The 12,640-nt window shown below is 40.5% G+C and overlaps 1 protein-coding gene across 6 annotated transcripts in view; it reads right to left on the reverse strand.

Annotated features, from left to right (window-relative positions):
• Positions 1 to 1,669: 1,669 nt before the first annotated feature.
• EPN2 (epsin 2) overlaps positions 1,670 to 12,640 on the reverse strand; it is a 44,465-nt gene continuing 33,494 nt past the window's right edge. For 2 of the 6 annotated variants that reach the window (XM_075767947.1, XM_075767946.1), the window contains exons 4-9: positions 11,458 to 11,550; positions 11,035 to 11,191; positions 7,811 to 7,984; positions 6,083 to 6,175; positions 4,932 to 5,147; positions 1,670 to 3,343 (exon numbers count right to left, since the gene is read on the reverse strand). In XM_075767947.1, the coding sequence (XP_075624062.1) occupies positions 3,006 to 3,343; positions 4,932 to 5,147; positions 6,083 to 6,175; positions 7,811 to 7,984; positions 11,035 to 11,191; positions 11,458 to 11,550 (1,071 nt within the window). In that variant the 3' untranslated portion in view covers positions 1,670 to 3,005. The remainder of the gene's footprint in view (positions 3,344 to 4,931; positions 5,148 to 6,082; positions 6,176 to 7,810; positions 7,985 to 11,034; positions 11,192 to 11,457; positions 11,551 to 12,640) is intronic. The other 4 variants (XM_075767949.1, XM_075767948.1, XM_075767950.1 and 1 more) reach the window with 3 other exon arrangements.

Below are 12,640 nucleotides of genomic sequence, written 5' to 3' on the forward strand. Positions count from 1 at the left end.
CTAGGACAGCAACCGCCGGTCAGCGTTACTGCTACAGCAGCCCAGGCCTGCAGGGTGCCCGAGACAGAGGCATGTCTCCAGCGCAGGATCCAGGCAGATTTACCAAACCAGCTGCTCATCCCCTGGAACTGGCTCCTGCCACAACCCCCGGGTCAGGACGGGAATCTCAGCACAGTTAATCCTTAGCCTCGTGCTGTACAGCACCACAGTATGGGCTGAGTGCTCTTCAGAGTGCCTTGTCATGGTTTATTGTGCGATATATGTCTATATATATATAATGTAAAAGTAATACAGCTCTTACAGAAGTGGCTTGGTAAAAGCGACAATTTGCCATTCAGCAGTTTCATTAAGCTAGGGCTCCCTACCAGACTAACAGCATGTTTTTATCAATTCACGGTGACAGATCATGACTCTGAACTGTAGATGACTTCTTCATTGTAAATACTATCAACCCCATCCAAAACCAGTTACCTAGTGTTTAATGAGAGGATGCGGTTAGAATTTTTTGGCTGAATAGACAATGCCCCATCTAACTGTTGCAAATGCATTCAGGTGATAGACTAAGGGAAAAACCATCAAGTGACCTCAATTCAACTGTTCATAAAATTAAACTGGAAAAATAATGAAGGATAAATCTTGCCACAGATCAATTGGAAAGCACTTCCCCCCCTCCCCCACCCCCATATCTGCAAGAATCACACCCTTCCTGGTCTACACTTTTCAGTAACTTCAACAACAACAAAAAAGTAAAGTATTTTTCCTTACTCTGAAAGGCAACACGAATGGTTTTTTGTTTTGTTTTTTTAAAGACATACTGGGTGTGGACAGTAATTCTCTTTCCTCCTATATAAAAACAAGAGCAGATGAATATTCTGAATCCTACTTGCAAATTCAATAGCATTCAAGAGGACAGAACAATCTGCATAGAAACATCCACACATTTAGCATTCCGTATACTAATAGAGCTACACTGACCTACACAGCTAAGATCTGTGATTGTACCCTAGATTTGATAGTCTTTCAGCCTCCTCTACCCACCAAAAGATATAACCCAGTCTCTTCCAGCTTAGCCAGCCCCTCCTTCCTGCGGCACACCACCCTAGCCTGGCACAGTCCCACACAGCATTATTACACCAGAACACACAACTCTGGCAATTTCTTACAGCTTCCTTGGGTTTTTGTTCCCCCACCCACCCCCCACCCTTTCTAATTAGGGAAAGGCCACCAAGATGCATCAGTTCATTCACAGAGATGCCCTCAAGGCAGCAGCAAGCACTGGGACATCCCGTTCCACATGCTCTGCGGACATTTGCGTGGCTTGGGAAAGCAGAGCTCAGAAACGTTGCCGTCTTCGAGAAGGCCAGGTTTCCACCAGAAACACTGGCTGAAACCTGAGCGTGGTTTAGTGCCGATGAGTCCAGACATGCAAGTTAAAATGTATAGTTCAGCTTACAATTAATAGTTGTAAATGGAACCGGTTATTAATATGGAGTGCACCTTTCATTAAGAAAAATTAGTCAATAAGATTAATGAGTCATGTTTGTACACTAGAATTTAACTTCTCAAATGTATTACAAGAAAAAACAGCCTCTCTTCTGATCTTCATAAAGGCTAAACGTCTGTCCATTTTGGTAATTGGAAAATGGGAACAAATCAAGGGAAAGGCGACTTTAGTGTTTTTTCTTTTTAATGTAGTCTTAAATCAGGTTATGCTCAAATTCATCTAAAAATAATTAGTCATGAGAATTTGTTTTGATTTGCATTATGAATACTTCATTTAAAAGTAAATATTTTAGTGTTAATCTTCCCTTTTAAACTCTCTTTACAGAAACAAAGAGCTAAAACCATAAATAAGAGGGCATTAAAACCATAAAAATGACATTTGCCAATATCTTAATTTTTCAGCCAGACTTGATAAATCTATCAAAACCAGACAGTTAAATAAGAACCACATTATAAAAATTAGCAAAAAAAAGGACTATTAGGTAACTCTGCAAACTCAAATATGAAACTGTACTAAACAAAATATGTGCAAAAGTATACAAGAGTAACTGCATATAGCAAGGTTAAGCCTGAATTAGTTTTAAAGCTTGCCCCGGTGAAACTGAATTCAAAGTTGTCCCGCTGTATTTCTTTTTTTTCTTTCAACTCACATTGTAAGTCAAATAAACAAAATACACATGATAACTTCCAAACGAAGCTGGTACTGGACAAGCACAGAGCAGGACACTCACTCAGCACGAGTGCAGCATGCCACTCACAGAGAGTTCCTCAGGAGTCCTTAGAGAGTAGTGTACAAATTCAACACTGCATACAACAGCACACGTTATACTCGACAACTTGAGAATGTTCTTGGGGGTCTTTTGTTTGTTTTTTTGTGGGTTTTTTTCCTTCTTTTGAGACAAGCTTGCTTTCTCGGTCAAACCTCTGATACGAAAGCAGTGCGATTTTGCGTTGCAATGTTTAATGCATAAAAACCAGCCACCTGGGCCCTCCGAATCGTTCTCTTCTAAGAGTAAGGACTATGGGTGAACCAACAGTCTAGAACTGTGTATAGTTATGTGCAAAACATTCACTAGCACTCTGAATCTCAGGTCTATCATATGGGCATAGGAAGTGACAGATGCAGGTAAATAGTAATTTCAGGATCCAGCACATCATCTGACATCTACAAAATAGCCAACGGAGTTTAAAATGGCAGGTTCTCCCTAGAAAGTGTATTGAAATGATTAACAAAGTAACAAAATGGGCAGAATCTAACTTTGGTGAAAAGTCTGAACATTTCACATAATGCTCAACAAGCCAAAGTAAGGTACCATCTGTAGCAAAGACTAGATTTAGATTAACTGGTAAGTAGAGACAACTCTTCAAAGATCATAACTGTAAACTGCAAATCTACTTCCAAGTCTCTTACACACCGTTCAGTCCACACAGGCCACGTTCATTTCGCTGTAAAGACTTCAGCCTGGAAACACTATGAAAAGAAAGTTCCTTTAATTGGGTCTTTATAGGAGGAAAGGGTTAGTTGTATTTGTAGACTGGGATGCTGACGGCGGGATTCCCGTACTGTGAAGAGGTTGGGTCATTGATCCTGCAATGCTCACGTTCAGCCCCTGGCCCATTCTTGTTATAGACGCCACAGTGCCCATAGCTGGTATTGGTGCCATTCCCACAGGCACTGGGGCCATGGAAGACAGAGGTATTGGCTCCATGCTTATCGGTGGCACAGCACTGAAAGAAGGGCTGGTTCCCATCACAGGACTCGCTCTCATCTGATTTAGAGTGAGTGGCTGAGGCTGATTCACCTGGAAGGGGTTGATTGGAGTTGGTGCTGTGGCAGCGCCTAGTTTTGAGAGAAGAAGGGGGAAGAGGGAAAGAGATCACACCTCCATAAACATGATGGTGTGGAGATCCTCCGTTCTGGCAAAGAATGCACCTTCTGTACATCCCCACATGCTCCCAACCCCAAAACACCCTGCGGAGAAACCTGCGTGGATGCCATTCAGCAAACTAGGGCTAGAGTGGTGTGCAAGTACAGTCTGTCTCCTTGAACCTATCAATGCCACAAAACATCCCTTTGTTGACCAACAGTTCCCACTTTTGATAGTATTCCCTGGAGAGACGGGTTCTAAATTTGGTTACCTGGAACATACCTAACCATGACATCCAGATCACCAATTTGTTTTTTTAAAAATGCTACTTAAAATATGCATTAGAGAACTGCAGGCTCTCTGTACTCCTTTTACTGCAATCTGGTTGCTGCAGATTTGTGCATTTGCTTCAAAATCTCATCCAGTCAACTCCATTTAAAAGCTGTACATGTTTCTGGCACTAAATTTTGACAAGAATTCATAAAGTAAACAAGTTGTTTCCGAATTACAGCAGTGCTAGAAAAAGCAGAGAATAACTTTCCCAGCGTTTGAGGTTCTTTGGACTGCTGCCAACACTACAAATTCCTTTTACCGTATATGTATAGCGTTATTTGGATGGCCCAGTGACCCCTTATAAACTTTTTGTAGTAACCGGTAATGGCAGATACACAAACTTCCTCTTGCTAAACACTGCCAAGGCTGTTCAGAATGACTGGTTTTTTCCTACCCAAGGAGTTTAATAAACTCATTTTTTCCCATTGGAAGAGGGAAGAAAATAAATACTGAAATAGCATTTTAAATTATTTCACCATACTAACATCACACAGGCATTGCAGTGCGTACGAACAGCTTTTATACATACATCTTCCACGTGTTTAGTATCACCATCTAAGCCTGCTATAAGGCTCACCTCTAACGGGGCCAATTTACAGGAGAACTGCAACAGCTTTTTTTTTTTTTTTAATACTGAGAGGGTGTTTTGATCAAAACTGGTTTATCACACTAGCCTAAAGACAGCCTAACAAGGAACCCCCTAAATTATACTGCAGAGTTAGCTATACAGAACATCAGGTCACAGTCAGAGATGCTACTAGCCTGCTGTAGCACAAGCAAAAGGGTAATTCCCACCTGCTTCCATGAGAACCTACTAGCTATTACCCTCCCAAAGGATTATCTGGTGGCACACATTCACATCTTACCTGTTCTGACAATCAATCAGCTTTAGCTCAGCCATTTTTAATAACCCAAAGCCACCTTCTAACACAGATCATTTTAAGAGAGCAAGTGGAAAAGTGGAAGAAAAACTGACTGAACAAAGCTCAGTCAGCAGATCAGTGGCAGACACAAGAGTAGAAACTCTGCACTTTCAGGGTCTAGCAGCATGCCTTGAAACCATGCTGCCTCACCCTCCTGCTCTCAGTCATGGCCTGTTGGCTGAAGCAATCAAGAAAAACCAGCCCTAACCAGCTTACGTTAAATCAAATAGGACTGAGTATGCAGAGTTTTCCTATAGGAAGGGAAAGTTAAAATAGAAAACTGAAGGAATGTGCAGAAACAGACCTGGCGCCAAGAATGGATTCAGCGAAGTAACAGGCTGGGGCGGCTTAGACACCAGTGAATCCAGGTTCACCAAAGCAGCATTGGGCCCCAAAAAAGACTCAGGGGTTTTTCGAGCTGCACTTTGTTTGCCTGATGTCATGCTTGAATGCTGGGAATCAAAGAGATCAGGACTTGTGGTACCGCTATGCTGAGACGGCAAAGTGGAACCTGATTCAGCTGGAACAACACAAAGAGAAAAACAAAACTTATCTCATTAATCTACATAGTCAAGCAAAGAAAACCTTGAAGTCTCTGACAGCAGAAATGTTTTAAAATGTAATGTTTGTATTAGTGAGGTTTAAATGTTTCAGTACATGTTACACCCTTATAGCATGCAAGCAGGTAAGTGTTCTTTAGCAGAGTATGAAGAAGCTACAGTTAGAATTGCAGTGCACTAGTGAAGGTGCTACCTAATTTGCTCTGGTGAATATTCTCACAGCTACACTGCAACAGATGGGACTAAGAATTTCCAAGGAAAAGATACTCAAAAGCCTTGGTTTCCTCCCTTGCACTACTCCACAGCTGCACCCTTCCTAGCTAGATTCCACCCAGGTTTTCTCTTTTGTGTTAAAGAAGCCTAGCCCAGCTTTGAATTAGTCACTGTTCTTTCAAGCAGAACCATCCTGAAAGTACATAGTATCAAAGCACTTACATGTTAAGGTCTGGCAGTTTTTATTTTAGTGAGTAATGACCAAATGAAAAATAAATTAAAGCATTCATAGAAGTGTATTTTCTCATCTACCTACTATTGTTACACACTAGAATTTACACACTTGAGAAATTCAGTCAACATCGTTCTGTTTGAGCATGAGCCATACTCCAAACACACTGGATACTGTAAATTTAGAACTCAAACAAATTTCTGGGTCAATGCAGCAAAAGGTTACAGAGTGAAATTCTATGGCTTACAATGCAAAAGGCCCATTCCCCATTAGCTCATGCACAGGCCAAAATGTTAACGACAAGCTTTTACTGCTGCATTATCACCAGCTTTAATCTTTTCCTTTGTGAAAGTCAATTTTATTTATTTTTTTAAATAAAATTTAAGGATAGAGGCATTTGTTGCTGAGACTATCACCCAAACGTCCATGTGCTAAGAATTTGATGCATACCTGGCTTTTTGGAAGTTCGAAGTGTGTCAAATTCAGAAAAATCATCTTTAACCGTACCATTCAAATTACTGAAGAGGTCAAAAGATGTACTTCCTGTTCAAAACAACAAGACAGCCCTGTCATTAACAGATCTTCGGTTGCATCACACACCTAATTCTACTGAAAGCAATTTCTAACCCATTCATGTTACCAAGAAGCCACTCTGTCATGTCCTAGGGCAGCAGTTCAGATCAGCTTGAGCACTCCTACTCTTACCCCGGACCAGGGAGAAGGATAACGTTGGTCCTTTCTTACAGTATCAATCAACTAACTCAGAGCAATGTGCTTTTACATCACAACGTAAGGCACACCTTAGCACGCTGGGTTTTTATTGGGCATCTGCACTACAGAGACATATAGGTAAGCATATACTGTTGCAGAAGAAGAGAACAGCAATGAATTTACAGCCTAAACTATAAAGTTTGTTAATCAGCCCTCAAGTAAAACACACTTCTGAACACAGGTCCAAGGACAAACGTAGCATTTCTACAACTTAAGTGATGATTTGATTTATGCTTCCGAAGTTAAAAGAAGGAGGAATGCAATAGAAAAGGTTATCTATGCCATGTAGAGATGGTAAGGCCCTGTTAGCTAAAGCACCAGGACTTGCCCATAGTTTGCAATCAATGAAAACATAACATTTTCAAAATGCGGACACACTCTTACCTCAAAATGGAGGAAGAAAAAAAAAAAATCACACCTAAATGAACAGCAAACTCCTGAAAAGCTTTAAAGTTTAGGTTGCGGGGGCGGGGGGGGGTCGGAGGGTATTAGTTGAAATGTCTAATTTAGTTTTAACCTTCAGTGTATTTCAAGCAAATGAAGATATGGACTTCACTCCATAAAGAGCACAAAAAGACAAAAACCCAAGAGAATGAGTGAAGATTGTGTAAAACAACAACACTTCTATCAAGAACAAAGACCCACCATAGTCAAAGAAACACTCATAATGATCCATTTATTGCCCTTTGCCCAGTGAAAAGCTGATTAGACAACTTTTGCAGTACTCAGATTCCTTTGTTTATTACCACCAAGATGAATGACTACCAGAAAATGCATTTAGGATGCATGTAGCCACAGTGCTAACATGAAAATACCAGGTATTAAGATTCATCAAGGTTGCATTAGTTACAAAGCACGAACAGACAATTACATCAGCACCTTCTGCATCTTGCTACACAAGGGCTTAGGGATAGCTTTCACACCCTCAGTCTGAAGAAACAAACCTTCATTTGCAACTCTAAAAGTCTCCTCAGAGCATGGAGCTGCTCAACCTGTCAATCTACATCTGCAGAGGCATCCATCTGCACAGCTATTTATCATGATGAAAGGTAAAATTGTAGTATCATTCATTTCCAGAAATTAAGTCCTTGTCTAATTAAAGATAAAACTCATTTAAAAACGCAACGGCAGCAGCAGCAAGTGCTCAGCATGCATCCACACATACCAATAAAAGAATGTAGAAGGAACAGAGCATGAAGAAGCAACACAAATTCAGAGCTCTAAGTCAAAATAACTACATTTGAAGTTCTTTTCGCTGCTAGCTATTACATCTCACATTTATTTTACAGACCAGTTCTGCAAACTGTTCTGCACATGGCTTCTTTCAACCAAGCAACCCAAGAAAATAATTTGGATTTCACCTTCATTACTTAAATAATATGGATAAGGGATGAGACCATTTCTCACCAGAAGTAGGGAGAGGTTTGTTTGCAGGTGCTGGTCCCCAAGGATCCACAGAAGATTTTGCTGCAGTAGAAGGCGGCTGAGCAGGAGCCCAAGGGTCAACATTTTTGGACAGAGACTGAGCTGTGGATCCTGCTGGTGCTGCCCAAGGGTCAACGGAAGCAGCTGGTTTGGCACCTGCAAAGAGAACCAGCAGGAACACAACTCAGTACAGGTTCACTCTGGGAAGCTTTCCTTGGAGATTAATCTCTCTTATGAGCCATTACTGCCAATTAATACTAAACATAAATAGGTGAAGCAGTTCAACATTAGGAATACTGATGACTCTCAGCATCTGTGTCATACATACTGAACAAGCAGCACAAGTAAATTCTGTTGCAAGACAGCTGAATAAAACAAATCTGCTATTTGAAACTGAATGAAAAAGTCAGCCATTCCAACAAGAAAATAAACTTGATTTTGTTACAGACATTGCCACAACAGACAAAATCTGACTGAAGGTAACCTAAATCACAGGGTGTATTTATGAACTCATGGGAAAGAAGGTTTCCTAAAAAGCTTACATGTAAAAGGTATGAAATATAGAACATTAAGACTTGAACAAAGAAATCTGTAAGATTCAAAAGGAACAGTTTTCAAACTCTTTTTTATATACTGTTGTTTTATAAAAATATAACCAGGTTCCCTGAGCTAGTTGTGCTTTTTTAATTCCCATTTGTAACCATTCCTCCTCACGCAGATCTAAGCTGTCCACTGATACCCCTTCCTATTTTATTTTTTTTAAACCCAATGCTGTATGTTCAGAATTCCCATTTCTAGTGGAATTCAGATTGCCAAACTGCTTCAGTAGTGCACAAGGTTAGGGCTTCCTAGTGTAAAGTGACAAATTAAGGCAGTAAAGGGAGAAGGAAGGAGAAAGAAACTGGCCTCACTACAGTTTCCTGCCATTTTTTTCTTCTTCCTCCCCAGCCTACTAAATTTATTGCTTTTCAGCTTAGGTGATCTCTTCTTCCTTCTACCATTGAATGAAACTACTTTGGCTTATCAAACCCCAGGACAACTGAAGCAAATCACATTTCAGATTTGCAGTGGGCCAGGTCTGTGTTGGAAGGTATCACTCTTGCTTTGTTCCTAATGTCGTCCATGCCTGCTGCCCCTCCCTGGCAATCAGAGTGCAGGAATGGGAACCCAGTACTTTAAATGCACATCCTGTACAATTCTACCATGATCAGTTAATTACCTTCAAGTCAGATAGTGCATGCAAACACATTTCCTCTTACCAATGAAACTTCTCAACCAATCATGGTGTTATTACTAAATGAGAACCACTGTATAATCCAAGAGTAGGACCCATGCGGTACACAGCTATTATATTTAACCACCATGTGGGTTTTATTTTATTATTTTTTAAAACTACATACAAACTCCCTTGGAATCACAGTATTCTTGAAAACCAATTCAACAATACACGCAGTTGCACAAATTCTAATTTGCGATGTTGGTCTTTGTTTCATCAAGAGGCGGCACAGTCTTGCTACGCTAAAATTCTCCAACTATTCCCACACTGGTACTTACACTTCCTTTATCTACCCTCAGTGTTGAGTTATGAGCAATACCACACAATAAATGCTAATGACAGCATTTCCCATAAACGGAAGCTTTCAAAAATGTCTCTTCTTTCATAAAGAGAGCACACAGAATAAGAGCACTTGGGAAGATACCTTCCCGTAGCTTCCATTATCTCTACTGAAATGCCAAAGCACATGCAGGATTTGAGAAATACAGTTTAATGAGTCACTCTTTTATTAGCAGTCAAATTCATAAATCTGACATCTTCAAGACTATCCTTGGGAGCCAAGCAACCAGCAAGCTGGAAGAAGGAGGTGTTCTATGGCATTTAAATGAAGTTGGAAACCACTGAGAGGAAAAGCTACAGCTGCAACTGATGCAAGGAAAATCTTGTCAGAGGATGACATATCCAGCACGAGCTTTGAAGAAGGTGCACTTTATTTGGTTTTTTGACCAAAGAAAAATACACTGAACAGCCTTAGGGCCCAAAACTTAGACTTTTTCTGATTTCATGCTTTCAGTTTATCACCAAAAGAGAAACAGATTACACTTAGAACAATGAACTGTAGTTGACCCAGCAGCTATGTAGGTGCCTTTAATGCCACCATGAGAAGGGGGGGGGGGGGAAGAAATGCATTTCATTATTAAACTTCAAAATTTTGATCAGGAATGTGGATGGTGGTGTGCTGAATGCTAATGCAAACGACTTTGAAGCACTTTATAGCAGAGGTCATAGAAGCTTTTTCAGGAAGACTAACAGCGTAGTTCTGTCAGTTTTGCTTTGGGCTGGTGATTCTATTTGCACAAAAGCCCCCTGCCTCCTCAAAAAAGAAAAAAATCCAAAGCCAACAAACAAGAGATCCAGCTCCAATTCTACAGATGTAGAAAGTTTAACACGTACTGTGAGGAACCATCAACTTCCTTATGCAAAGAAGTAACACCTTGGACAGACTTTGGCTAACCTAGAAAACAGCACACTACAAGCAGCAACACACACACACAAAAGCAAACTGGCAAAAAAGTGGACTTGCTCTTTAAGATGTGAAGCACTGGACCTTTCACTTCAGAAACAGATTCCATGAATTTAGCATCAAAAGCTTATTAAACATGGTGATTATTTAAAATGGTAACATCGATTCTTTTGTTCAGTATAAAAATCTCCATTTAAACAATTTAATCCATTTGGTTCTGACAGTATACACATCACATTTCACTAGGAGCAATTAAAGATGTGGTGATTCAAATCTATGGCCTTCCTAACTATAGCACCCTAAGTACTGTATTAAATACTGGCAAGAGTCTAAACCCATGACACTGGACACAACTAGCAGTCAAAGCATGAGCATCCCCCCTGTCTGAGACAAGTTGTTTTTGCTGTACAAAGACAACAGAAGCTTCACTCCTCTTAAGATTCAAAATGCACACACAAAAACCCAGCTGATTAAAAAGCAGGAACAGAGTGTAACTTCCATTTGTTTCGGCTTGAAAGTGAGTTCAGGAAACTTTAGTTCTAGACTATGGGAAACAACAAGAATGGATTTATATGCTGTCGTTATCAAGCATGATTGTCATTATCAAGTATTGAGAAACTCTGAACAGCTCAACGTTAAAAAGCAAAAACTTTTAAATAAGCATGCCTTCTGGCAGTTTATTCTTACCAAATGATTGCCATGGGTCAGAGGCAGTAGCTGCAACTGTGGATCCTCCCCAGGGATCAGTTTGGTTTGCAACAGCAGGAGGTCCCCAAGGCTCCGTTTTCTGTGGGGCCGGTGCCGATGAGGGCAGGGCATCCATTAGGTCCAACAAAGTGGTATGCTGAGGACAGGAATAATCTGAGCTTTAATCAAGAGCATTACCAATCTGAAGTACAAACCCATGAGAGTGAAGAAGCAATTTTATTTTTTTTTCCTTTTACACACCTGCATTGACTAGTAGTTTGAAATTTAACCCACATGGAAGAAGCTTTAAGCTATACAACAAAGCAATCCCAAAAGCATAAAAGAGCTGAGTATTAAGCTATTGTGTTACTGTATTTCAGCTTTTGGCAGCATAACCGGGAATTTCTTAGTCGAAGGCACTACCTCCTTCTTTTTGGGAATTTTAATTGTGTCTCTGCGACTCTCCTCCAGAGCCATCTGTAATCTCAGATCATCTCCGCGTCTGAGGCGCTCCTCCTGCAAAGGAAATCAACACTGTTGATATAGACCATTAGCCTAGACTGTGCTGCTTGCTCCCTCCAGGTGCCTAACCCCCTGGGCAGGACACTGCCAGGGAAGGCCTGGGCAGTACTCTCTGCCACCCTAGGAGTGATGCACACCACAGGCGCGCACAGTGGGATTGCCAGGATTATTTGCTGTAACTTGTACATAATGCAAGTGAGGGGAAAAAAAAGTTTTTATTGCAATTCTTGCCTCAAACAGAGGTCAGGAGCATCCTGGCCCTGTAACACCAGTGTAACAGTGTGATCATAACAACTTCTATTTGCTGACTGAAATTTACCCTCGTGTTGTTTTACTCCTAAGGGGAAAGTTATACAATGAAACAGTCTTTCCAAACGTTCAGTTACAATGCTAGAAACACCACAGAACTGAAAGATAAAGTAAGTATCCCATCTTTACATTACTGTACTATTTTTGAACATTCTAATCACCACTGAAGGACACAGTGATTTCAACTTTACTTTTCCTGGCTTTTGGCAGCTCCCCTCCACAACTGATGCAACTGTTACAAATAATGCTAAGTGAATCAATCTAGCCAAATCCATGCATATTTTGTAGGTTCTTAACATCTGTAAACTACCATGTTTGTGGTACATTCAACTACTTTAAATATTGTTGCTTGCATCACGTCTTTCAGAAGTTGACTAATCCCCCAGCTGCTATTTCCCTTGTGTTTTTTTAAGCTATTTCAACTGAGGGATTCTGATTTTTATTTTCTTTATTGCTCAATAATCACAGTTTACTGGGTGATAGTTTCCCTTTCCAAGCACAGAGATACTCATGCCTGACATACAGCAACAGGCTAAAATTGTCACAGGAAGCCTCTAAAATATTACAGACCCTCAGCAGGCTGACTTCAATTTTCACTCATAGTGAGATTCAACAACTTTGTTATATATTAATATGCAGTATACTTTAGCCACAATTACAGCCTTCACTCCAAATTCGGAATCAACCTCCTAAGAATTACCACAGTAACATAACCCGTGTGCTACATTAGGAGCCAATTTTAAACCAGGTTCTTTATAAATTCTAGTAGTCAGGT

Source organism: Balearica regulorum, chromosome 15, assembly GCF_011004875.1.
Source record: "Balearica regulorum gibbericeps isolate bBalReg1 chromosome 15, bBalReg1.pri, whole genome shotgun sequence".
Taxonomy (NCBI): Eukaryota; Metazoa; Chordata; class Aves; order Gruiformes; family Gruidae; genus Balearica; species Balearica regulorum.